The 25,642-nt window shown below is 41.0% G+C and overlaps 1 protein-coding gene across 2 annotated transcripts in view; it reads right to left on the bottom strand.

Annotated features, from left to right (window-relative positions):
* The window catches only part of LRBA (LPS responsive beige-like anchor protein), a 533,667-nt gene that overhangs the window by 5,560 nt on the left and 502,465 nt on the right, over positions 1–25,642 (bottom strand). For both annotated transcript variants that reach the window (XM_080915741.1, XM_080915742.1), the window contains exons 53-55: positions 20,860–21,027; positions 6,283–6,384; positions 3,325–3,521 (exon numbers count right to left, since the gene is read on the bottom strand). In XM_080915741.1, coding sequence (XP_080771867.1) covers positions 3,325–3,521; positions 6,283–6,384; positions 20,860–21,027 — 467 coding nt within the window. The remainder of the gene's footprint in view (positions 1–3,324; positions 3,522–6,282; positions 6,385–20,859; positions 21,028–25,642) is intronic.

The raw sequence follows: 25,642 nt of genomic DNA, 5'->3' as shown, positions 1-25,642 counted from the left end.
ATCCCTTCACTACCTAAGAAAGCCTGTGGGCAGAATGCAGACTGCTTATTTCTTCATTTTATGTGACTGTTTTTTAGAAATGTTGTATCATGGAGCACAGGATGGCCCTGAACTCTTTATAGCTGAGAGTGGCCTTGAACTTTTGATCTTCTGGTCTCCATATCCTGAGACTCCTAGCCAGCACCAGCATTCCCAGGTCAGGGACATACTGGCAGGCATGGTATTAGTTGTTCTGTATCCCAGTTTCATTATTACATTTTAAAAAATATGTATGTATGTATGTATGTATGTACGTACGTATATAAGTACACTGTCTTCAGACACACCAGAAGAGGGCATCAGATCTCATTACAGATGGCTGTGAGCCACCATGTGGTTGCTGGGAATTGAACTCAGGACGTCTGAAAGAGCAGCCATTGCTCTTAACCACTGAGCCATCTCTCCAGCTCTACATTTTTTAATTGTTGAGAAAGATTCCGTTCTATTAATATTATGGATTCTTAGTATAAATGTTCATAAATAAGGTTTTGACAGGACTCAGGAAACCCCTCTGCCTATGACCACTTTCATAGTAGTTGAACAAAGTATATGGAGCCCTCGAAGCCTAGAACCAGGTGTCTTCTCCCCTGACAGGAGACCCTGCTCCACAGCCTCAGCCTCCTGCCCACTGTCAGCTGGTTTTAGCTTCTCCATCAGCTTCTACTCTTCTAACAGCAGCTGGTGGCATAAGGTGGGTGCGGGCACTGCTAACCCCTGAAGAGTAAGCTGCCCTGGTTTTGCACCACAACTTCAGTATTACTACCTTAAATCCTTATTCTTTGACTTTCTTTTTAGTTAGAGAAACTCAGCTCCCACTGAAGCCAACTGTCAGTAGTCTACTGGACATCGCTGATTCTTGAGAACACAGAGATACATCTTAAAAGAACTAAGATAGCTTAGCTGCTACTAAGTCTCATTAACTAGACCCACACTATTATGAGTTTTTGCTGTGAATAAAAGTCAGTCTTTCCCATTTGTCCCACACACAGCAGTCTGGGGGCCTGGGAACTGCGCTGAAGAACAGGACATCAGCCACTTGACATACCTATAAACCAGCTGATGAGTCTTCCCTATTAAAACCCAGCAATCTTCAGTTCTTTGCTTTAATAAGAATCTCTAATCCTGCTGGTGTCTTGAATGAAGTGGAATGGAGACTCTGAAGATGCATGCCACCTTTAGAATATCGTATGAATCTGGTGCCTCCCAAGGTTGAAACCTTTCTTAGCTTCTCACGGGGGACCCACTACTTTCCTCATCAGGTTTGTGCTGCACTGGCCCTCCCTCCAGTGCAGTCTGTCACTGGCTCTTACTCTAACCCTCTCTTCAGCATCCAGGTCTCCTGGGCTAGGATCTCAAGTGTTTGGAGGTGCTGCAGCTGCCCTGGTGCCTGAGGATGCTAGCAGGCCACAGCAGCTGGGTAAAAAGCAAAGTTCTCTCAGAGGAAATGGTGGTTAGACCTTATGGTGTGACCCTGTTCTTCTGGAGGGACTGCCTGCTTACTTCTAAGCTATTCATCACACCTGCATAGTATACAACTGAGTACGGTGTGATCGTCTTTAACCAAAGCGCCAGTGAGCAATCAGGGAAAAGGTAGGTGGGAAACCGTGATTAGTGTACAAGTTACCAGGCTGCCTGGTATTTCAGAGCAATGGAATTTTTCGTCTGGGCTGGTGACTAATTCTTTTTATTTTTGTGTGTCTTGGATTCCAAGACTGCTGTTTCCTTGCCTGCCTCCTAATGTGCTTAGCTGGGAAAGTGTCAGCCTCTGGAGGCCTGGACAAAGAGGGCTCCTTCTCGGCTAGCTCACTTTAATCACATGGTTGCCACTTACAAGTTAGTATGATAAAGTGCAGGCATGCTGGGGAAAAGCAATGGATTGTTTAGGCCTAAAATCCAATGGGGAATTTCACAGGGGGGAAAAAAAACAGATAGCTTCAGGGTACAGGGGAGAGGCCTGAGAGAGCGAACAAGTCACAAGAGTCCCCTGCTGCTGCCTCAGGGCCCTTCCCACAGCCTCTAGACTAACTGGAATGCCACAGAAACTATTCTAGTCAGTGGATAGCTTTAAATTATTTTACAGATTTATTAGTGTAGCTGACAATATAATCATAGCTCAGAGTGACAGATTATCAACATTATTATTGTAAAGAAAGGAGAGAAGCCTCTGATGTGTACTTGGCTTAAATGGTGGATTATGGGAAATAAGGGAGAAATAAAAGCAGAGTGAGTTTGCCTTCGCACACCGTTTGAGGCCGAAGTAATTCTTGGACAACCAGCAAGTGAGAAGTGCTCACTGGACTGAGAACCTGGATCCCAGAGCATCTGGGGCCTTTGGTTTTGGATCTGCGCTGCCTGTGTGCACAACTGCTGTTGCTCACATCCAGATTCTAGGCAGTGGGACTATGCCTGGGAGAAATGCTGTGGAAGGCCCCGGAGGCGGTGATGATGAGTTAGCTGTGCAGAAGTGGTCTGTGCCACCCTTTGACGTGCCTGCCACTCAAATGCCCTCGTACATGGGTCACATCACCGCCATTCCCATTTTATGTTATTTTATTGTTTTGGTTTATTGAGACAGGCTCCTCTGTGTAGCATTGGCTGTCGTGGACCTGTCTTTGTAGACCAAGCTGGATTTGAACTCATGGAGACCTATCTGCCTATGCTTCCCACGTGCTAGAATTATAGGCGTGTGTCACCATGCTTGACTCTTCCATTCCCATTTAAGGAAGGGACCTTGAAAACTATCCACAAAGAACATCCTGGCTTCCTCCTCACCCTCTAATGTCTTGGGGGCTGGAAGTAAAAGACCTCTGCTGCTCACTAGCTTAACACTTCTTTCAGACAGAAGGCAAAGTAGCTCCTGTCATTCTGACGCCCAGGTCTCTAACATGGCTGGCTTTGGTGTAGATATCAGCTACTGACCCCAGGAATACACAAGGACTCCCTCCTTTTCCAATGTAAAGAGAAACTAGTTTTAGGTAGAATCTAGTTCAGCATTGGTGTACAGTGAGTCTTAGAGACGAGTTGAGTTAGGTAGCACTTAGAGGAAATGTCATGGATAGTATCAGCTATGGGACATCAGTCAGTGGATGCTCTCTGCACATGGCCACAGTGAAGGTTCTAGGCTTCGGCGAGGTGCTCTGAGCTTCTACGTGAGAGCTAATAGTGTCCCTATAGCATGGGACAGAGGCCCCAGGCTGTTCAAAATTAGGTTTCTTCAGTGAACTTGTTCTCTTTACTAGTAAAGCTTCCCAGTCGAATGAACGATGTGGCGCCTACAGTACCCACCCTTATATGGTCATCAGTCTCCACGGTGGCCTGCAGCTTTCCATTTACACTGAAGGTGCAGAAGCAGCCATTTTCATAAAAGACGACACAGTGACCCTCTCGAGATGCTTGGATGAGTTTTGGTTTCAGGCAATTTTCAGGACCCTCCAAAGTCCTTAACAAGTCTCCATTCATGGAATGTATGAGACATGGCCCTTCTGAGAAGAGAACAAAAGGCAAAATTATGTAATGAACACAGACAGGGTGGACCGTGTAGCTCCATGGTAGTGGTAAGCATAAGGCCCGGGTTCAAGCCACAGCATCTGTGAATGAAGGGAACTAGAAATGGGCGGGTCCTGCAGTGCCACGGTGCGGTTATCTACAGCCCTCAGAAAGCTCTCGTGCCGGTTACTTTCAAACCTGGTTCTTAGGTTTGCAGCTCCTACTTTCCACTGGGAGGCTTGAGAAGCCAAGTTCTTCATGCCAAGTCCTCCTCAGAGACGGAAGTTACTTTATAAAATTATTAAGTCAGGAGTGGGGAGAGGCTAGAAGAATTCCCAAAGGGAGACATTTCCAATCCCAGAGCAGCCTCAAGGAAGGCTGAGGGGTGCCCTTCCTGGAGAGCCTGGGCAGAGCAGATGCAGCCAGTCAGGGCAGCTTCCTTTCCACTGCCCACAGCTTGGCTGCTGAAACACTGGGTTCCTCCGACCACTATAGCACTGACTGAGCTATTCCCTGATATCCCGAAAGCAAGCAGTGGCTCTTCCCCAGGGACACCCCAGGCTGAGAACCGAGGGCATTAGCTGAGCACCGCCCCCAACACACACAGACACCAGAGCTTTTCTGCTTCTACTGTACACTCACCATATGCACAGTAAGGGAAACAAAAACTTGTGTGGTAAGTGTTGGGAGAACGTGGGTATGTGCCCTGCCTTGCTCCTGGTCTCATCACCGCTTGCTCCCTACATGGCTACTGAAGCGTGCCTTTGGAAAGGATGGCTCTCTGCTTCTGTGAGGCTATTCAAGGGTTAGAAGTCTTTAATGTTTTCCAACAAATGCCACAGGATCACATTTGTTTCTGCATAGTGTCAGCACACATAGGCTTCAGTTCCAACTCCCCAAGTAACACTAGCATCACAACAGCACAGTCCAGATTTCAGTTATCAGAGCAGCTGTACCAGCGCAGTTCACGGCTAGCTCTTCAGTCTGTGAACGTGCATATTACAGCAGTTGGGCACTCAGAAGCCCTCACATCACAGCATACAAGACACATCAGTAACTAGTATCTGTTGTTCAAGTCACATGCAGATAGTAGCAGCAGCTTTGTTGCCTACTCCTTTCAAGGTGATAACGGTGATAACCCATGTGGCATTTTATAAAAGGTAACCAGAAAAGGGAATTGGTCAACAAGGATGAACTTCAATAAGAAAGAATATAAATGGAGTTTTTCGTAGAGAAGAACAGAGTCAGCTCCGGGCACTGCCTAGACACTAGACATGCAGCCAGGAAATGAACAAAGGACACTTGTTGGCATAACTCAGGAAAGTGGTTATAACAGAGCTGCTGATGTCCAGAAGAAATGAAACTATAAAAAGCCCCACCTTGGGGAACCCTAGAGGGTATTTCATGACATTTAAACAAAAGAAAAGTGAGAAGCTCAGAAGAGGATCAACAATTTTCCGAGGCACAGAAGAGATACGTAGGTATTCAAGCCAAATAGTGGTGCGCTGTTCTCCTGTCCCTGAGAACCGTCTCTCAAAGACATGAAACTGCAGGGCTGGGTTTGCTTTTAGCTTTGTTTTTGAGATAAGGTCTAGATGGCACTGGCTGTCTAGATACTCACTGCGTAGGCTACGTTGGCTTTGAACTCAGATCCCCCCTTGCCTCTGCCTCCTGAGCTAGGACTAAAGGTGTGTGCCTTGCCTGGCTGTGTGGCTGATTTGACACAAAAACTTTTAGACCATGGGGGGGGGGGGGCTTCCTACCAAGGCAATGTCTTAGTCTCAGATAATTTTGTGTGATTTCTGTTTGCATGGCATTTTACTGTGCAAAGCAGGGATGATCTATAATAAGTAATTTTAAGGTTTAATGTGGGTTAAATACAGTCGAAGGAATCATATTACTTTTGCAGTGCTTTGACCAGTTCCGTTTTTCAAAGCAGAACTTTAAGTATTCATGCTGGCCTGTTAGCTTCGCTACTCTAGCTCAAGCCACAGAGACAGTGACTCAAACACTCTGCTTCTGAGCTTGACACACACACGCTGGCAGAGTCCTGTGCTCAGTCCCCCTTACAGAGAGATGGGCAGACGGGCAGGTGGAGGCAGAGGCACTGAACTGCTGGTGGGTCCTGACTTGTTTTCCCTGCTCTTGGAAGGAGCATTCAGCATCTCTAAACCCAGGCAAGTGCTAGCAGCATGTGCATCCATCCAGCAAACGAGCTTGAGTTCTTTCCACCCCTGTGTCTGTCACCCGAGGCCACTTCGTTCTGAAATCAGGAAGTTAAGCAGAGTTGGGGGCTGTCGAGATGGCTTGTTGCTGAACCTGATGGCTTGATTTTAATTCCTGGGACCCACACATTGTGGAAGAAGAGAACCACTTCTTACACGTCATCTGCCCTCTACACATGTGACATGGCATGGATGCAGGCCTACATACGGTAAAGTCCTGTTCAGCCTACTGGAGGTCAGAGGAATAACCAAACATATAAAGACGTTCCTTGCTCCTGCTGCATGGAGATTAGAACACCAACCGCTGCAGTCTGTAGCGTACCTAGAATCCTTAGGTTTAGACCAAGGGCTAAAGAATATTCTTTAAGTGTGCCATTGCTCCTAAGTAATGTGACTTTTAACTAACGTGTATGTAGCAGCTCTGTCTGGCTACCGTAATAGACTGGAGCGTTAGAGAACAAGGGCCAACCTCATTTCTGTTCACATTAATATGACAACAGATGCCAACACTTTGAAGAAACTACAACTTTACCTTGGGAACCACTTAACACCAGGCCCAGCTCAGCGCAGACAGCAGCACAGGTGACCTCATAGTCATGGCCTGTGAGAATGGCCCGAGGGGTGGTAGTTTCACCTTTAATAAGGAAAAAGAAAAGACAAATCAATCCCAATGTATAAGGACTAAATAACCTGGTGCCAATTTTGATCTATATCAAATCTTGCAGAGTTTTCAATTTGTCCAAAATTTATTTTAGGAGGAGCCACACTTTGCTATAGTTTGATTGCGAAGTCAGCATGTTCCTGAATTTAAGGAACCCTCATTATCTAGCAACAAAAGTTTAAAGCCAAAGCTAAAGATGATAAAACTGCATTCTACACTTTTCCCATATAATAACATTAGCCTCTCAAGAAGACAGATGATTCTAAAATTAGGGCCCTAGTTATACTGAACCCACAAAAACCATTGCACACCTAGATTAAGGCAACAACTGAAAATGCTTGCCCATCCAATATCCTGTGCAGCTCATGAGTTCCTATACAGTCAGACAGACACCTTAGGCCACACAGCTCTGCTCAGGGTCTACACTCTGACTATCCATTGCGTTTTTATGGACTTACCCATAGTGCCTCCTCCGAGCACAATGACAGTTGAAATAATTTGTTTCCAATTCTGATCTATGCCTAAGCCTGTATAATTTGAAACTCTGTTCAAAATCATTACTATAAATGATTAAAACTAAAAATAAGAACCAGATTTAGTTTACATTTCAAAGACGGTTCTCCCTGTCTTCCTCGGTTGCTCAGTGCAACTCCCCTAGTAAGACAATGTCAAGTGGGCTTTCTATCTCGAACACTGAGTATTTTCTCACAGAGTACCTCCCCACATTACAGCCAACCAGCAGAGGCATGATGAACTCCAGTGTTTTTACTGATGGTCTTGTTGTGGAGAGAGGGGATGTATAATAGAGAAGAAGGAATGTACCAGTGTTACAAAGTAAAAACTGGCCACAGCTCAGAGAAGTGGCACAATCTCAGGCTTCAGTTGTGAGTTAATTTGTACCACATGGTCACATGGGATTCTGTACTTAGCCAGAGGGACCTATTTACTCCCCACCCCCACCCCACATACTGTCAGTCTGTAAAGACAGAGCCTTTGCAAACAGCTAACAAGCATGGTCCTGCTGGCATTCTTGACCTTGTCTGTTGTGAACTGGTTTCATGGCAGAGTTGAGGGCTGATGTTGTATAATCTCAGTGGGCAAATATCGCCAGAAAGTAGTTCACTATGGGCAGCTGTAGAAAAGAGCCATCTGCCACTGTAACCTTGGGCACTGCTTGTCCTTAGAGCCATCGCTCACTCAGGAACGATCCCACTGCACCTGTAGGGCCAGTGCTGCTGTTAAACCACTCATGTAGCCTCTACAGCAGGGGCTGCAGCGGTGGGTCCATGAGCTCTTCCAACATTTTGGCAAAGTATGTGCGCATGCCTGAAATAGGCTTCATTGAAGGCACAGAGATACATGACCCCCCGAAAAGGCAAGAGAGAAGACTCCACTCCTAAGAAAGGAGATTTCTCTGTGTGCCTTCCCTGGGGCCAGCGGTAACTTCAGGGCCATCATGACACATGACGGATGTATTTCCACAGTGCACAGTGATGTCACAATGGTGTCTCAAGGTTTTGGTGACTAGCAGTAATTCTGACTGAGGTTTTATTCCATAAGGACTTGTGTGTTAACCCTGGGTATTCTCTAGCCCCAGCTGCCAGGCTAGCCCACACCCCTAGAGAAGGAAAGGGAGACCTCAGCAAATAAACTAATGGGCCAAGAACAAGTCAAACCAGGGACCTGGTTTCATCTAATTTCAAGTTGGAAACATATAGGAGTAACATAACTAACTTATTAAAATGTCTACTTGATATTTTCCAAACTACAAAGGAATCTGTTATAGACCACTTTTTCCTCAACTCCAAAAATTTTGGTGAAAAAGCCTTCAAAGAGGCAAATGATGCAGGCTCATCTAAACTACTTAATTTTGTACTAAAAATTGAGATTAAGAAATAAACATTCATTGTTTAAAAAGTTAATGTTACCCTTCACTCATGGTCCCCTTGGCATATTCTAAATTCCACAAAAATAGCATTATAATGTTATTCTTGAAATTAGTGTCTGAATATATCTATTGGCAATGTTTTTTAAAATCAACCATTAAGATCAGTATGATTTAAGGAACGCATTTTCAGTGCAATTGTTCCGTTTTTGTATCCATAAATTACAAATGGTTTTAATGGTGGTGAGATTTGTGTTTTAACTTGAATAATCTTTCTCTGGTGGAAAAGTGAAGAATGAGAGCAATTTACATGTAAGCCAAAATAAACAAAGGACACATGGGTCACAGAGGGCCAGACGGATACTAGCAGGAAGCCACGCCAATGCTTGTTTTATTTGCTGGACTTGGGAGTATTTTCTCAGGAGCTCAGTGGAGGGGGGTGGAGATTGATCTTAACTACTACTTTTTTTTTTTTTTTAATGAAAGAGAACAATCTAGAACTATGAAGTCAGAGGTAGAAAACCTCAGAAGGGTTAAGTTGTAAATGTTCGCCTTTGCAAACACAACTCACTAGTTCTGCTTATAAAATACTAGCTTTCATGAATGCAAAATATACCAAATCACATTTCATTACACAAATCAGCAGATACATGTACAAAGCAACTTCAGGATGGAAAAGGGTCTTTCTTTTCCTGGGGTCTGACTCTAAGTAAAGGACTGTTTAGTGCTGGGCTTTGTTGGCAAAGTGTTTCCTAGTCCAGGAAACAGGTTAGACAGTTCAGGAAATATGAAGGGGGTGGTGGGGAGAACCAAGAACACAAGCTCAAGTAACACAACAAATTAAAAGCGTAAGGGTAGAGCCATGGCCAGTTGCTTCTGGGGGAGCTGGATTTATGGTAAGAAATAACAACAAAACAGAAATCCAACTGTGCTCAACTTGCCTTATGTATAGAAACAAACACTTAAGGCTGCAGACTGCCAAATCTACACCATATAAGAAAAAGTCATTTCCAGCTCACTTATCCAAAGTACAGATAGAGCACTCCCACTTTCTCCTTATAAAAAGTATGTTCAAAATAAAAAGCAGTTGGATTTTATAAGTCCCTGTGCTTATCTCTATGGTCTCTATGGGGCTGTGGCATATCTCATTTCTCTGCAGTAACACGGGACTCATCATCTCCTAGGTTGTAGAGGAGCCTGGTGACATCATCAAACAGGGAAGAAAGGTAAGACCCCATTGTACCTCGGCGTGAAAAGCCAAGAGCAAATGGCTGTGGTTAAAGCTTCAGTCAGCTCCAGAGCTGCCCCTTTTGGCCACTTGTCAAAAATTGTTGGGGGTGTGCAGAGGGGAAACCGTGAAGGGGGATAACATTCGAAATGTAAATAAATAAAACAACCAATAAGAATAAAAAGTTTAAAAAAGAAAATAATGTAAATATAAATTACCCAAAACCAAACAAATGATGCTGACAATCTGTACCTCTCTCTCTGCGAGAGCAGGAGCTGGGATCTACCAAATCCCCGACCATAGAGCACAACAGATTCCCTTAAACCCTTTAAAGTCTTACTGTGTGAAGATTGTCATGGTTTTCAGTAACGCTGGGAGAAAAATTTATCTTGTTGGTAGTTTAAGAAGCTACACTTCAAACTTCTTAAAGAAAAATGAAAAGAGAAAAAGGACAGACGTCTAGGACTACTTTGAAAAGCTGGAGCAAGTACTTCAAAGGAAAGGGGTCTTTGTGTGAGCACAGTTTTATGTCCACTGATGCAGATCCTACCAAAAGCTGAAAGGGAGGCTCGTCCATCTTTTGGGATGGCCTTAGAAGAAGATGAACAAGTCAAATGAGATTAAAGACAGCCCAGGCACGCCAGCGTTTACAGAAGTGCTTTTCTCAGTATGGAACAGCCGACACTGGTGGGAGTCTGTGCCCTCTAACAACCCAACATGATTAAACAGTGAGGCACTCCATAGCCCTGCTGGTGTGTGCACTGAGCCAATGGGCAAAGCAGAACAGTTATCTTAACACTGCTGGGAGAATGGTGTATGTTTGTCGTAGTAAATGTGCTCCCCCATAACATACATATCTTTAATTTGATAATGATGAGTCTGAACCTCATAAAATTTCTTATCTGAAAAGGAAAAAGTAATTCCTCTACTATCTTATTAGAAGTGGCAGACTAAAAAGGCAGTTTCCAAGATTTACCTCCATTAAGGCAAAGGAGATAAAATAATCCACATAAAACTACACTTTCAGCTATTTTTAAAAAGTTAAATAAGTTCCTGCTATCCTCAGCATCACCGACCCAGGCTGAGGAAGATGAAGACGCCATTTCAGAGTGCGCTGCACAGTCCTTTGCAGCGTTGTGTGCTGCCTCAGCAGGTACACACCGGGCTTTTCTCTAACAGCATCTAGCACGAAATGATGCTGCCTCTGCACCTTCCTGTGCACAGTCTTAGAAATACAAAATCACTTCTTCCCACCCATTGACTGTAGGCAGCACATCCTGCTGCCCCCTTCTTGTTCCTTCACCCTCGAACTGACTAGTAATAGTTGCCGATGTTGGGGGTGTTATGGTGGCACACTGGACAGTAAGGGCAGGGATACAATATGGCCTTGTGTTTGAAATGACTCTGTTTACAGTGGACACTTGGATCTGAGGCTGCAGCTCAACACCCCAGTACCACCACAAAAAGAAAAAAAAGCAGAAATTTAAGTGATTATCAAATCAAGTTCTGTTTATCTTAATCCTGCAAATTGTACTTGAATACATAATTGTAAAGGTTAGATCACTACTGAGGCACAAGCACTTAATTACAAATGCTTCTGATGCCAATCCAGCATTCAAGATTAGTTAATGAATCTTTTAAGTAAACACCAGTGATACGATGTCACATGAGTAAACTCTTGCATATCTAAAAAACCAACCAACCAACCAAACAAACAAAAAACCTAAAATAGAATATTAAACTTGATTTTGTTAACCAAACAACATCAGAAGCCACTTTGGATCTAGGTATGTTCAAAAACCAAAAGGCACAATGAGGTTTTAAGTCTTAAGTACCTAAAACACCAAAACACAGAAGTTAAATAAATCTTCCCAAAGATAGATACTTGTACTTTACACATGCACTTTGTCTATTAATTGCTGCTGATTAATACAAAACATTCATGTGCAAACCAAATACTCGGCTTTCTCATGCGGCTCACCACAATGGTAAATCAGGAAAGGAAATGGCTTTTTTGCTGATAAATGTTTCCTTTTCCCTCTGATAAATGTTTCTTAGACCTTTCCATTAGCTTCCTAAGTGTTCAATGAAGTTCTACCACGTTTTAATTATGCAGAACAAAATTATTTGAGATTTGTTCTAGTCACTGTCATCCGTCTTCCCTCCTTCTCTGTACCCATCACAGTCTTCTGTTGAAAATACGTCTGTTCGCTTAAACATACAGACTACAGTCTACGTGCCAGATGCATTAAGGCTGCCACATGCACCAGAAAAAATGTTGATGGCTTCTTTTGTAAATAACCACTAGAATTACTAATGTCCAGCAAGGCAAGATTGGTATGAAGTCAGTCAAAGCTCTTGGTTCATGTCATTTCCCTCCTCTGCTACACATCTGTTTTTACACTGAACTTTCCTTCTAAGAGTACACTACACAGTAAATTTGTATGAGTAATTCCATGTGTAACACTACTACAGGGGATGGTGGTTAGTCAGTGGTAGAATGCACACTCAGCATGAACAGGCTCTGGTCTTGGTCCTCAGCATGCAGTGTGCTCACACGTACATAAAGAAAGGAAACCCCACAGGTTCTATCATGAAACGCACTGTCATATGAAATCAGTGTAACAAAATTATCTTTTCATGTCTTTTGTAAATACTGAATACTTTTGTGATAGGATTGCATCAAATTCTGTATTGTTGATAATCCAATTAAATCTAGTAAAAACTGAAATACAGTTTAGTGGCTAAGAAAGAGGCTTCTAGGGCTGGGGCTGTAGCTCAGTGGCAAGGCATAGGCTTAGCATGTGTGAGGTCTTGGTTCTGTCCCTAGCACCAGAGACAAAAAACATTAGGGCCAAGAGTATCTAAATTTGAATCCAGACTGCAGCACCTGCCCACTAGGTGATCTCTTGGTAAGAGACTCAGGAGCTTTAGGGTCCAGGCAGAAGGAAAAATGTTACTTTAATAGGTTTTCACACAGGGGTATCATAAGAACTATGTCACTATGCACATGTATGTAAGTCCTGAGCACCTATGAGATGTCATTTAGTAGCAGGACTGGACAGGAGGAGGAGAGGAGGGAGAAAGTGCTTTTTCTCAACCTTTGTTATAAAATCTCTTTCAATAAAAAGTATTTCTGATCTTGGGTTGCATAAGTGCCAATTAGAGACAGTTCTTGTTATTTTTCATTCTTGTCAAGGGTTAATATACTTTAGTTTCTCAAAACTATACTGTTTCCCACATTCTTCCTTGTCTTAGATTTTACAGCATTTCCCAACAATCGTCTGTGAAAAGCAGGAAATGCAGATGTATTTCCACAGTCGGGTGTGGAAATTTAAATATCTTTAATTATCTCTCATTATCAGATATGATGTGCGGTAAGTTAGCACTGGGAAGATGATGAAAACTTGCATCCAAGTCCCGCTCATCTGAAATGAACTCGGCTGGCCTTGGCTGGCTATGACTCCAGCTTTTGTATGCATTCATATACGTGCACATACATTTGTCAAACCTTCTCAGGCACGATCTATCACTTAGCAGTACAGAGGACATATCATACACACGCGGTATCTTTGGTCGAATTGCACAGCCCTTCAGTTTGTTCACACTCCAGACTCCACTGAACTACTTTTTGAGGCTGCATTTGCTGATTCTCCATTGTGGGGCTGTTGATCTTAGGCTCTAGATCCTCTATAGCTCCTGCACCTAAACACAGGCATCTAGTAATGTACATATACAAGTTTCACCTATAGAGAAAATTGATGGAGGTGAAATGAGGTTCATATTTGTTGATATTCAACACTGAATTTTATGAATATAGGTTCAAATTTTAATCCTTTTATTCTGATGATTCAAATCATTTAAAATTCTTATTGTTAGGGCTTTTTGTTTATTTGTTTATTTTGGTTTTTTGAAATAGAGTTTCTCTGTGTAGCAAAGCCCTAGCTGTCCTGAACTTGCTTTGTAGACCAGGCTAGCCTTAAATTGACAGAGATCTGTCTGCTTTGGCCTCCCAAGTGCTGGGATTAAAGGCATACACTACCACATCTGGCCTTTTATGTTTATTTTTTTAGATTGTAATTTAATTAGAAAATTTCTTTCTTCCCTTTTCTCCCCCAAGCCCTCTTTCTCACTCTCCTTCAAATTCATGGGCTCTTTTTCACTATGTGAGTGTTGTGTGCACATATATATCCCTAAATGTAGCATGTTTTCAGGGCTGACCGTTTGGCACTGGACAATTAGTGTGTGCTTCCCTGGCAAGGACCAACTCCTGCTCCCGGCTTTCCTCAGTTGCTTGTGGGTCTTTGAGTTGGGTTAAGGACTCACAGGCTTTTCCCTGTCCAGTTTGACATGTTCCTTGGTGTCATCCTGGTTTGGTTCACATTTGGGCAGCCATATTGATGAGACCTTATGGGTGCAGCTTCTGGTATTTCTAGGAGACACAGTCTCACAGCAAAGTCCCTGACCCTCTGGTTCTTATAGTCTTTCTGACCTCGACTGCAATGTCTCCTGAGCCTTAGGTATGGGATTGGGGCTCAGCTCCCAACTCTCCGTTTTGATTAGCCATAGTCCTTTTTTGTAGTGCTCTCTCTCTGTTGAGACAGCCTCACTATGTAACCCTGACTGGCCTAGAACTCCTAGAGACCCGCCTGCCTCCTCTGCCTGGGATTAAAGGTGTGCAGCAACACCTGGTCCTAAAATGCCTTTTGATGTTTCTTCCTATCATTTGTGTGGTTTATTTGGTAAATATTTGAAAGCCATACAGGGCTTTTACACCTTTCGATATTAAAAATATCTTGGTTTGTGCTCCTGTGATGCACATCTTCAATCCCAGCACTTTGGAGGCAGAGGCAGGTGGATCTCTTGTGAGTTTGAGGACAGCCTGGTCTACATACTGAGTTTCAGGATAGCCAGGACTATAGAGTTAAGACCTGTTTTGAGAAAAAAAAAAAAAAAAAAAAAAAAAAACAAAAACAAAAACAAAAAACCATGTTCTAAACCACCCCAAGAAAATAAAATTATCTTCTCAGTTACAGAAAAGTACGACTTATAAAAATGAACACAAGAACGCTCAGTAGTTACAGTTAAGCTATAAAAGGAACTGAGGTCCCGGGAGGTATCATTTTCATTCGCAAACACGTCCAGCGGCTGGAGAGCTGGCTCAGTGGTTTAGATCACTTGTACTGTCAGAGGACCTCAGTTTGACTCTCAGCACCCACATGATGGCTCACAACCACCTATAAATCCAGCATCGGGGGAGCCAATTACCTCTGCTGGCTTCTGTGGGAACCTACATACATGCAGGCCAAACACTCATACATATAAAATACAAAAACAAACAAAATCTTCTAATCCTGCATTTGAAATCTGACCAAGACTGCTAGGACTGAAGAAAACTTACTTTAGAAAATAGTGGATATGGGACATGCAATGGTACAGCCAACTCGATGATGGTAACTAAACAACAACAAAACCCAAAAAACAGAAAACACAACTACATGCTAGGTGTGGTGGTTCACACCTGTACTCCCGATCCTTGGGAGGTAGAGGCAGGAGGATCGGGGTATTTCAGGCCAGATCAGACTACTGGAGATCCTACAGCAAAAAAACAAAACAAAACAAATACCCAGACAAGAACAAACAGAAACCCATCAAATCTAAAATTTGTTAATTAGCAGCTTAAATTAGCTCTATAAAGTAATGGTTGCAGCATGTGGAAATTGAGGTAACAAGAGAAAGTGAGGTTAAAAAAAAACAAACATAATTTTATATAAAATGGCTTCTCAAAGCTTCAGAAATGTCTACTGCATAACATGAGTACATACATGTTTGGTCTTATGCAATCTTTCTAGTAAAATGAGCTTTTCTGGAAGACGGTAAAAATCAGTTGAATGTTGGCCCTCGCTCTCCACCAAATGTGTACTTAGTAATTGTAAAGCAATGCCACACCATGGGGTGGGGGCTGCACTGTACAACATTCTATCGCACCAAGTCCTACTTTCACATGTAAGAAAGGGGGCAGGGCACCAGTGACCATTTCAGCCATCAGCATGTGCCCTCATATTAACTTCAGCCATTGTTCAAAATTAAAATTCCTCTCTTGAGCATTAAGTGTTTGTAACTCTCTTTGGGATTGTCCCTGATGTCTACATATGAAGATGCTCAGTTTTAGCTGGAGGGCATAAATCAGTTTCTCTGGCCTCATATTTAAGTGGCTACAGCCCTTGGGTGAATGGTATAGTGATTTTTCTCTGCAACCAAACAAGGTAAATAAATGTGATATATTGGCACATCACCCCACTGCTCTGCATATGGTGCACATTAAGGTTGTATTCGTTTGCCATATGAATATAATTCCTTTTACCACATCTACTATTAGCTACAAGAAGTAAATACAGAGTTGTTTTGTTGGAATTTGAGGGCCTGCATTACATCACAGAGCACTAAACATCCTGCACCTTCTGGAGAATTTCACAGGCGTATTTTTAATGTCACCTGAACACCGCCAGCACACTGCTGCAAACCCGTACTTTGAATTTTACAGAAAAATAAAGAAAGATATTAGGTAATGCAGTAGGCCAGGAGGGAACTGGGTCTGGTCTGAAAGTCATGTGTAAGAACGGGTGTCCTCCACAAAGAATCAGATCCAGCCCCACCCTCACATAAAGGCCATATGCCTCAAGCACTGCTTTCAAATACAAACTAAGTATAAGGAACCAAGTGTAGGTTTTACCTAAACCATGTCTGCCAACTGTAACTTACTGAAGACCTCAGGACAAACTGTGGTGCTTTCGTTTTTTATTTTTATTTTTTTTTTCCAGGCATATTCTGTGCTTTGCTGAAAACATTTATTATAAAGTCCCCAATTTCAGGTTAAGATTGGAACAGAATAATAAGATGATTTCTTTTTAAAAACATACAAGGTTTAACACATCATACATATACTGACATTTAAGACTGGTGAATAATCTACCACAGGCAGTTAAAGGCAAAATACACCCATGTTTCCAGGCCCTGCCTTTCCCATTAAAGAGCATTATGTCCCCAGATGTGTCCAGCAGATGGTGCTCTAGGCTACCTACTTAGAGAGAGGACACTACACTACAGTCCCTATGTTTTGCCAAGACAAAGAATAAGAATTTATCAGTAGCTTCAGTTAAAACATGTTAGGCTTTATGACAAAAAGGACATGATTCCTAAATACATGCATAAAAATACATATGCATAAGCACACGTGCATGGAACCCGGTAAATAACTCACACCTGGACTACCACACTTCCCTTACAGACTTGATGAGAGGTCTGTGTGCGCTAGTGGTATTTATAGTCATAGGGCACGATCATTCTAAATTCATTAAAAAAATTTAGAATGCCTTAACGTTAGAATTCATTTTTAATTATAGCAGGAATGTCTCATTAGGGTGATACTAGTAAAATTAACAGCAGTAGGACTTACGGTAACGACTGGAGTGATTGATGAGAGTGTAAGAAAATGAAGTTTTAGACAGAGGAGAAACAGGGCAGCTCCAGTATACAGTACTTCAGGAACAGCTCTGCAGTCTGTTAGTGCTAGCCTTACGGTTAATAAAAATCCTCTTTCTAATTAACGGTGCTGAAATATCCTTAAAGAACAGAATCTTGTTGTTCTATAACCCACACCAGCCCCCCGTAGACGCCATTCCCATAAGGAGAAAGCTGACATAGATTAGCATGTCTGATTGCAAAGAGAAAAAAAAAAAATGCCACCTTTCCATCAAATCAAAACCAGAATGCAAGAATGTTAAAGTACTTTACTGAAATATCGCACACACAAATCTGTGCAACACCCTCACATTCGGCAACCATTTGCTCCAAAAGCTAATAGACTGTGGCTGTAAAAAAAATTACTCTGAAATCTAAAAGTGCTGCATACAGGGTTAGTTTTCAAAATTCCAGTTTATGATTTACGGGTGTAATATAAATTACTGAATAAATAATAACTGTTGTATGTTTTCATCTTGTTTGTAGAAGTACAATCATGTCAAAGTTGGAAGTGTTTAATTTAAATACCAATTTAGAGAACCAAAGGAACACACTTTTTGTAGAATTTGAAGAAGGCAGGCAAGCATTGTTCTGAAGGGAAAACCTTTCACTGGAGGAATCTCGGCCTGAGACAGTGGACGGCACTGAGCTGACAAGGTGCTGAGATTTCTGCAGAGAACACCTTTCATTGAAATCGTCCTGGTTAATGTTACGAAAACCATCCACAACCAAGTGGAGTACTATTTTCAGCCCTCTTGTTGGAAAGCCACATTCCACAGCAGATAACCATCGCAAGACAATAGAGCAGAGGTGAAAAACGGCCTGTCTTCGGAGAGCAAGCCTTTGGCTGCATCATCTAGACAGGTTTCATAAAACATCTGAGTCATTTTTAAAGCTCCAAATTATACTATTTATAGGTTTCATCCAAGTGAGTTAGCCTGATTTTTATCCAACTAACACACATATTAACACTGTATAACATTAGGTTAGAATAGTTACACAGCTACCAACTCTCTATATAGCAACAATTTTTAGATTTGAAGAAAACGGTATTGGGTTCTTCCTTAATGACCCTTGCAAGTAAAATCACTAACTGTTCTTATAATTTTAAAATTTAAAATAAAGTTAAATTGCTGAAAGAAGTATAAAATGAAAAAAAGGAAGAGGTTGCCCCCCCACCTCTTTTCTTCCTTTCCTGTAATAAAAACTTGAGGTTGAAGTACTCCTGTGTATTTATCAGCCACCCTACAAGTGCATGCATCTGAGCATGTGGCCGTTCTCAGGGGTCTTCCTGTCACTCTGAGATATAACACGGGTGCAGGAGTCTGAACGCTCTCGTCTGAGGGACTGGCTTCAACCTTCGGTGGCTGCTTCCCTATGCCATAGGATCAGAGAGCTGAACCACTGAAAACAGACATGCACAGCACAATTGTCTTTGTTTTAAAAATCCTAGATTGGCTTGTTTATCTTTTGTTCTAATGTGTGTAAATGCTCACAGTAGGAAAAAGTACCCGGCTGTCTTCCTCACAGATTCTTTCTTCAAAGCTAAAGAGAAATTGAATTGGGGCATCAGATATTATAAAAAGGCCAGAAAGGATGAGGTAATATAAGTTATTCGAAATACACTACAGTTTCTGAAAATTGTATTAGATGTGCTGTGTTTCTGTTTTTTCTCCTCTTCACCGTGTGTGCTTTTTGTAGGTGTTAGTGTCCACCATATCACAGAGGCGAGGATGGTGGACCCTGTAATTTTAATATGTAGCCAAGATGGAGTTTGTGAGGTGATTTATGCCTGCTGAGCACCTTGTGCCTCTGATAACAGTTCCTACCATTGCTCTATTTTACAGAGGGGAGAGAACAAGAGAGAGCAAGCAGAGAGAAAATGCGGAGAGAGGGGAGGGCATCCACAGCCGAGCCAGGAACTTAGATTTCTCTTTTACAGTGAATCTCAGTATCTGATTACTCCTTATTGATTCTCTATTTAAATGACACACATTCAAAAACCATCTCTAGGGCAATTTATATGTACTTAAAAAAACAACATGTTTAAATCCATGCTATATCAATTAATGTGTACGTAGATATAAAATACTCTGAAAACTTGAAGTTTTCTAATTTCAAAACCTAATTAAATCTCTGAAGTGTTTTATGTTCCATGCAGGAATAGCCAGTAAGGCTTTAGCTATTGCTCAGAATACACAAGGCTGCAAACTCTGCATAACACAGAGAAGGGAATCACATCGAGTGAAAAACAAAGACTCGAGTATCTGTCTCTGTGGGTATAAATTGCTACACATGCTCAAAACATCTTAAAGGCAAGAAAAAGGCTCTCCTAAATTCTCTGGGAGATAAACAACAAAGTGGTGGATTTATGTATTATCAAATTTAGGTTTGCCTGGTAGAATTAATCTTATATTTAAAGAAAACAGAAAAAAAGAAACTGAAAGTAGTCACTCAATCTAGGAGGCCAGGAAAGAAGAGGCATCAGAGGTCTCCACAATCAAAGGATCACAGTACATATTTAGAAAATCAAAGTCCCTGAGGTTTTATCCCTTTAAATGAATTGTAATTATATATAAAGCAGAGATGTCTGTGTAAGTAAGAGACATGCACAAAGCATGCTTTCCCGGAGTACAAACACACTACAGCTTGATCTGACCACTGAGACGGGAATCACCCGCAGTATCAGAACTTTATTTTTTTCTATTCCATTCACATATAAGATTATCTTTGATTAAAGTCAGAAATAGGTCCATTAGATATTAACTGAACGCAATGTTTATAATCCAATGCAAAAATCTCTCAAGTGCAAAAAAAGAAAAAGAGCTTTCAAAAAAAACTTAGCATTCTACGAAATAAATATTAGCATTTTTTGAACAAAGTGATCACTGTCACACAAGGAGAAGCCGGTTGAAAATAGGACAAGGTGAAATCCACTTACACCCAGACACAAGTCCAGTGCTCAGGTAATGGCGAGAGCCGTCCACCAAACACTGCACACATCTCTCAAAGCCTGGCCACTACTTAAGCGCAGCCCGGAGTCTGCCTTATGAAACAGAAATCTCCAGCTATTCTTACAGGAACTCTTCTCTGCTGTCATAATCATTTTAATTAAATTCTCATTTTTCAGGTGGTCCCTTTAATTGTTTTTCCTACTTCTTAATGTGTTTTTTAAAGCCATCTCTTGACTGCAGCTGTGTGCGATTGGTTTTAATGGTGGCTGTTTCCTTTTTTGCCTTCTGTGAATTACAATTTTAAATGGTTACACATTTTTTTGTTGTTGTTTTACTGCCTTCAGCAGTTTCTGAAAGATGTTTAATGCTGTTGGTGAACATTTTCATTTCCCAGCTGAAAAGCCAAGAGCCAATTTCAATATTCCATATTGGCCTTTTATGACCTGTTTTATCCTTTAATATGTAAATGAAAGTATTATAAAGTTGTAGATTTCCAGAATTAAAACTTTTATTTTTCTCTTTTAAAACATGAATTCAACAAACAAGAAAATACGTAGTTTCTCTTTTATGTTACATGTTATACTGTTCATGAGAACACCTCTGTTTTAGTTGGTGGCAGCTAGTGCAGAACACGAATCTCTACACAAGAGTGAGTATAGCATGAAAACAAGGGTTCCACATGTGAACTTGAATTAGCAATGGTTATAAGATGTTTTAGTAGCATGAATTATCAATGAGTTTAGAAACTCAAAATCCTGGGTAATTCCATTTCATTCTCACCGTAATGGAAGAACACTTCTACCCAAGGTGCTACTCTTCTACATTTCTTATGAAGTTCATTTTAAAAAGTTTGTACTTACTGCCGGGGTTATCTCCAATCCCACTGCTTTTTCCATTCCAGTACCACAGAAGGAGAGTTGCATCACGTGACCCGGAGAGAATGTAGCAATTTCCCCCTATGTACGACTCAGAGCGAGCTAGGCAAGTGACGACATCCCAGTGGCCAAACACCACTTGGATCAATTTTCCTGAAATAGAAAACATTTTTTTTCTTTAAGCCACAATTAAAAGACAAGGCAAACTTCTATCAAATACATAACATGCAAGACAATGCTGCCATGATAATTCAGATCTTAGAATGTTCTGACCTGGCAGGTTTTTGTTTGTTTTTAATGCTACCTATAATAGTGAAAAAAAAATCAATGGGATACTAATAAGATTTTTGGAAGGCATATGTTAAAACTATTTCAACAAATACTTGTCTATGAGGACACCATAGCCTTATGAACAGCTACTATAAATTACTAAAGAATAATATTTACTGGTTAAAGCAGTCCAGGAGAACACTTAGACTGGAACCATTTAACACTTTCTTGAGTTACTCTGTGACTCAAAACCAAAGCTTGCTTACTTCCAGAAAGTCCTCCAGAGCTTGCCTGAAATCATGATAGATATGGAAGCCCTTTTGTTTTTAGGTCACCTTCAACAGAGTTTACTTTTTCAAACCAGGACTACTCAGGCGAACGTTTGATCAAAGGAACAGTTTATCATGATTGCAACTCAAACCCTGTCACTCTTTCTTTGCTCTAATTCTCTGAACGATGAAATTTCCTTTGGGGTGATGATGGAATCAAGTTTATGTTGAGAACAGTGGAGAAGAACCTAGTCAGTATACTCACAGGAAGGGCTTCAAACTGGGGAAGAGTGTGGCTCACACAACAGTGTTAGAAACAAAAAGAACATGACCTTGGCGTGGAGAGTCTTTACTGACTGAGGCTGTGATATCATTTATAGACTCATCTAAAGAATTAGGTACCTACAGGCCCTCTATGACACCCTAGTTTATAGTTAACATTTTCCCTTGGAAAGTCTATAGTCTACAAATGAGTGTTGTAGAATCTTTACCCTCAATATTCAGCATGGCTTTGAAAGGAAGTGTCTGTAGGACAAAATATAACTCAGATGTTAAAGAAACTGAAAAAATCATTTCAACCTGGAACATTTCTCTGTGTAGTCCTGGCTGTCCTGGAACTTGATCTATAGACCAAGCTGGCCTTGAACTCAGAGTGCTGGGATTAAAGGTGTGCCACCACCACCCAGCTACTGCTCAAGAAAATTAAAAAGAAAAGAAAAAAAAGGACTAAATTTATTAAATGAAGTATCCACCTAAAATTTTAAATTTTAAATAATATATTACAATAAACTTAAGACTTATAAATATTTCAAATTTAGAGAAAAAATAGTGAGATGCTTTGTCCACATTAGGTAGATGTCAAATTTTCACTCATGAGCATCTGCTTGTAGAACCCACAGCCAGAGACCTTAAAAACCAGACTTATTTCAATTGCACATTACAGTTAATATGGTAAAATTTCCTGCTGCAATTAAAGCAGATTCAGTCAAGGTATTTGATCTGTTAAATGTGCCACAAGTTTTCTAAATGTCTTTACCCTTCTAAATTGGCACTAGAACATTTCACTTGCAAAGTCAGATAATATGAGTAAGGCATATGCTAGAAAGAATTTGGTATTTTAAAATAAAGAAGTCAAAGGGCCAAATTAAACATAAAATATACAGGGATTTTAATTTCATTTTCAAGTGAAGATGATTAGTAGTAAATGGTCACATTGTATCTCGGAGGGCAGAACGCAGAAGATGAGCAGCTGCTGGCACTCTCATGGGTGATTAGAGATCATCGCGTGTGTTAGCTGCAGAAGGAAGCCACAGAGGTCATGTGAGTGTTGGTTATTCAGGAGCAGGCTTATGTCTGCTTTGGAGTCCAGCATCTCTGTGGGGTTGTATGAGTGCTATCAACTAGGTAAACGAGGCCCACGGTACCCAGGAGACTCAGGTCAGACATCCTGCTGCACCGGGAGCCTCACAAGGAGAGAGCAACTGTTTCTTGGGTAGCTTACTTAATTTCCAACTGGTTCAGCGATCAGGTAAGAGGATTTAGCTGTGAAACTGGGATGCATTAGCAGAATCTTCCAAGATTCTCATATTATTTCTCCTTAAGCAACTGCTCTCTGTCTCCAGTATCAGTGTGAGGAGAATTGATATGCTGTTGCTGTGGTTTCCTTTTCTGAAATTCCTGCTTTAAGTTTTGCCCTGAAGCAATCAAAATTATAAAGCTTCAACAGTATTTTCCTAGCATGTACTTGGTGCCAAGCATTAGGCTCTTCTAGAAGTATACTGTGGCTAGGATACATGTTTCCGCCCTCGGGGCCTTTATTGTCCTGATGGGGAAGACAAACGTTGAAATAAAGCGAACAGACACACAAGGGTATCAACTACTGTACGAAAAGAACTGAGTAAACACAGTGAATGGAGGAGATCCGGACGGGAGGGAGACATAAATGTTACACCAAAGGAGTTCCGGTTTTAATCCGGCTTAGTTTTATTCTCCACAGCTTCCAGTGCAGGCTCTGGGAAAGAACTGCGTCTGTGCGCCTGGAGCTCCCCCCACCTTCCTTTACCCCCTCCCCCTCCCCACCCTCCCAGCCTCACTCAGCAGTCTCCACACTGCTGCTGCTCCTCCTAAATAAATCCCGTTATAAATACCTGCTGCTCTTTTTGGTAAATTATTTTCTGATAATCTCGTAAGTGTTCCTCAGCCTTTGTTTTCCGTTTCCTTTAATACCAGCCTATTTCTCCATGCACTAATATCAAATATTACCACAAACACTGGAATAGCCCTTTTTTGACAGAAAAAATTTTCTAGTTAATCTAGTTAATGTTTTATTTGACAGCTATGCTACCAAAAAAAAAAAAAAAAAAAAAAAAAAAAAAAAAAAAAAAAAAAAAATCCCAGCACGGGATTCTGCAAGACCGCATCTGAATGTAGCCTGAAATAATCCAACTGTTGGGGAAGGTTTATTGTTGCCTCTGCTGTCCTGGCTGTACCCTGAAAACACGATTTATGTTTCAAGAATTTCCTGCTACAGCCCAAGTACCCCCTCCGCAGTCTAATAAGAAGGTCTGCCTTGTGTGCTAAAATATAATTGAATTCAATACTTGTGATGGCTTTGCTATTATATATTAACTGATTATACAATTTTCCTTGCTTGTATACCAAACTTAAGTAAAAGAATAGTTGATATTATCTTCTGTCATAAAAACACAAATTCCTATTTTCCTCGCTAAAATTACTTTTAAATAAAACTATGAGCTGAGTTATGTATACAAGAAAGTACAGGGTACATCATTTAAAAATTTTTCAACACTTCTAGAAAATATAAATTTTTACTTTAAAAGTCAGTCCTATCAATATGAAGTTTAAAATTTTACTGTTACTTCTTATGAAATATTTTACACAAAGATGTATTTTTCAACAGGGTATTGAAAGGTTTCTGTTGGGAGGGAGTGGAACGAGATCAACTTTGTTAAGTCTAATGGAACATGGCAGTCTCACAGGGAACTTAGGGCTACAAATTACAGTAGTTTTCAAATTGACCAAGGACGGTGACACCTGCGTGAGTCACTTGATAAAAAGAGAATGCTGCATGTAAGGTTAGCAGGGCTGAGTCTTGCCCCCAGTCCCACCATTAGCTGCTTTAGTTTCAACCTGTCACTTACCTCTCTAAGTCTCAGTTCTGTTACCTACATGTATGTGATAAGGACCCTGTCTACCTCATAGCAACAACATGTATGCCAAAGAATTTTGTAACTTATAAAAAAAGAGTGGACCCAGAAATTGTCTGAGTTACTGGTACTGCATAGAAGTCCAGCTAGATTGACCTTACATACACAGGCATGTGATACATTCTTAATGAAACAATATGGGATGTCAGTGACTCCATAAGCTTCCAAATGCCAAAATGGAAGACTGATGTAATTTATGACTCTGTGCATATGCCAGAAAGGCCAACCCTGCAGATGTGAAGTATGCACTGGGGGGGCAGGACTTGAGAGTGTGCTAAGAAGGTGACATCCAGCAGGTAACATGACATGACCAGGAGATTGGGGGTCATGGAACTGTTCTGTACCAAGATAGTCTGTGAAGTGGTAACTTAATTCCATGCACTGTCCAAACTTAAAAAAACTACAAACCAAATTTTAAAAAAAGATGAACTTACTGTGCAAATTTTAAAATTATTTCAAATGAAAAGATTAACTGTTAAAGTGAGAACAGTAAGCAGTCTAAAAGGTGACTGAGAAAAACTTAGGATGTACCAAGTTTAACCTGGGAGTGTATCAAATAATGCTAAGGCATATTCAAATTTGTCATAATGAAAAAAAGATACATTTTAATTAGATTATCAAAACAGAAGATCAAGCATAATAAAGAAGTACAGGTTTAGAAAACACCAATCCACTCTGCAATTTACATAATGTTGGTGGAATTTTAATTTAAAAATAATCCACCTCACAGCCTGAGATATCTAGGAATGCTCAGCTACTCAGAAAGACTCAGTGCTCATGAGCCCACAGTGAAATCAATTATAACAAATGCAAATCAATTTCTTTCTTTCTCTCTTTTTTTTAAGAAATTAATTTCTTTAATAAAAAAAGAACAATTTCTACACATAAATTTTAGGGCTTAGTCTATAAAGATGTCCACCAAAGAGAGTACTCTTCCCCTGTTCTCAGCTACTACAACAGTCTCTAAGACACACACACACTCCCTGAGAACCGTCACTGTGG

The sequence above is a fragment of the Micromys minutus genome (genome assembly GCF_963924665.1).
Source record: "Micromys minutus genome assembly, chromosome: 4".
NCBI lineage: Eukaryota > Metazoa > Chordata > Mammalia > Rodentia > Muridae > Micromys > Micromys minutus.
This window is presented reverse-complemented; position numbering and strand designations above follow the sequence as displayed.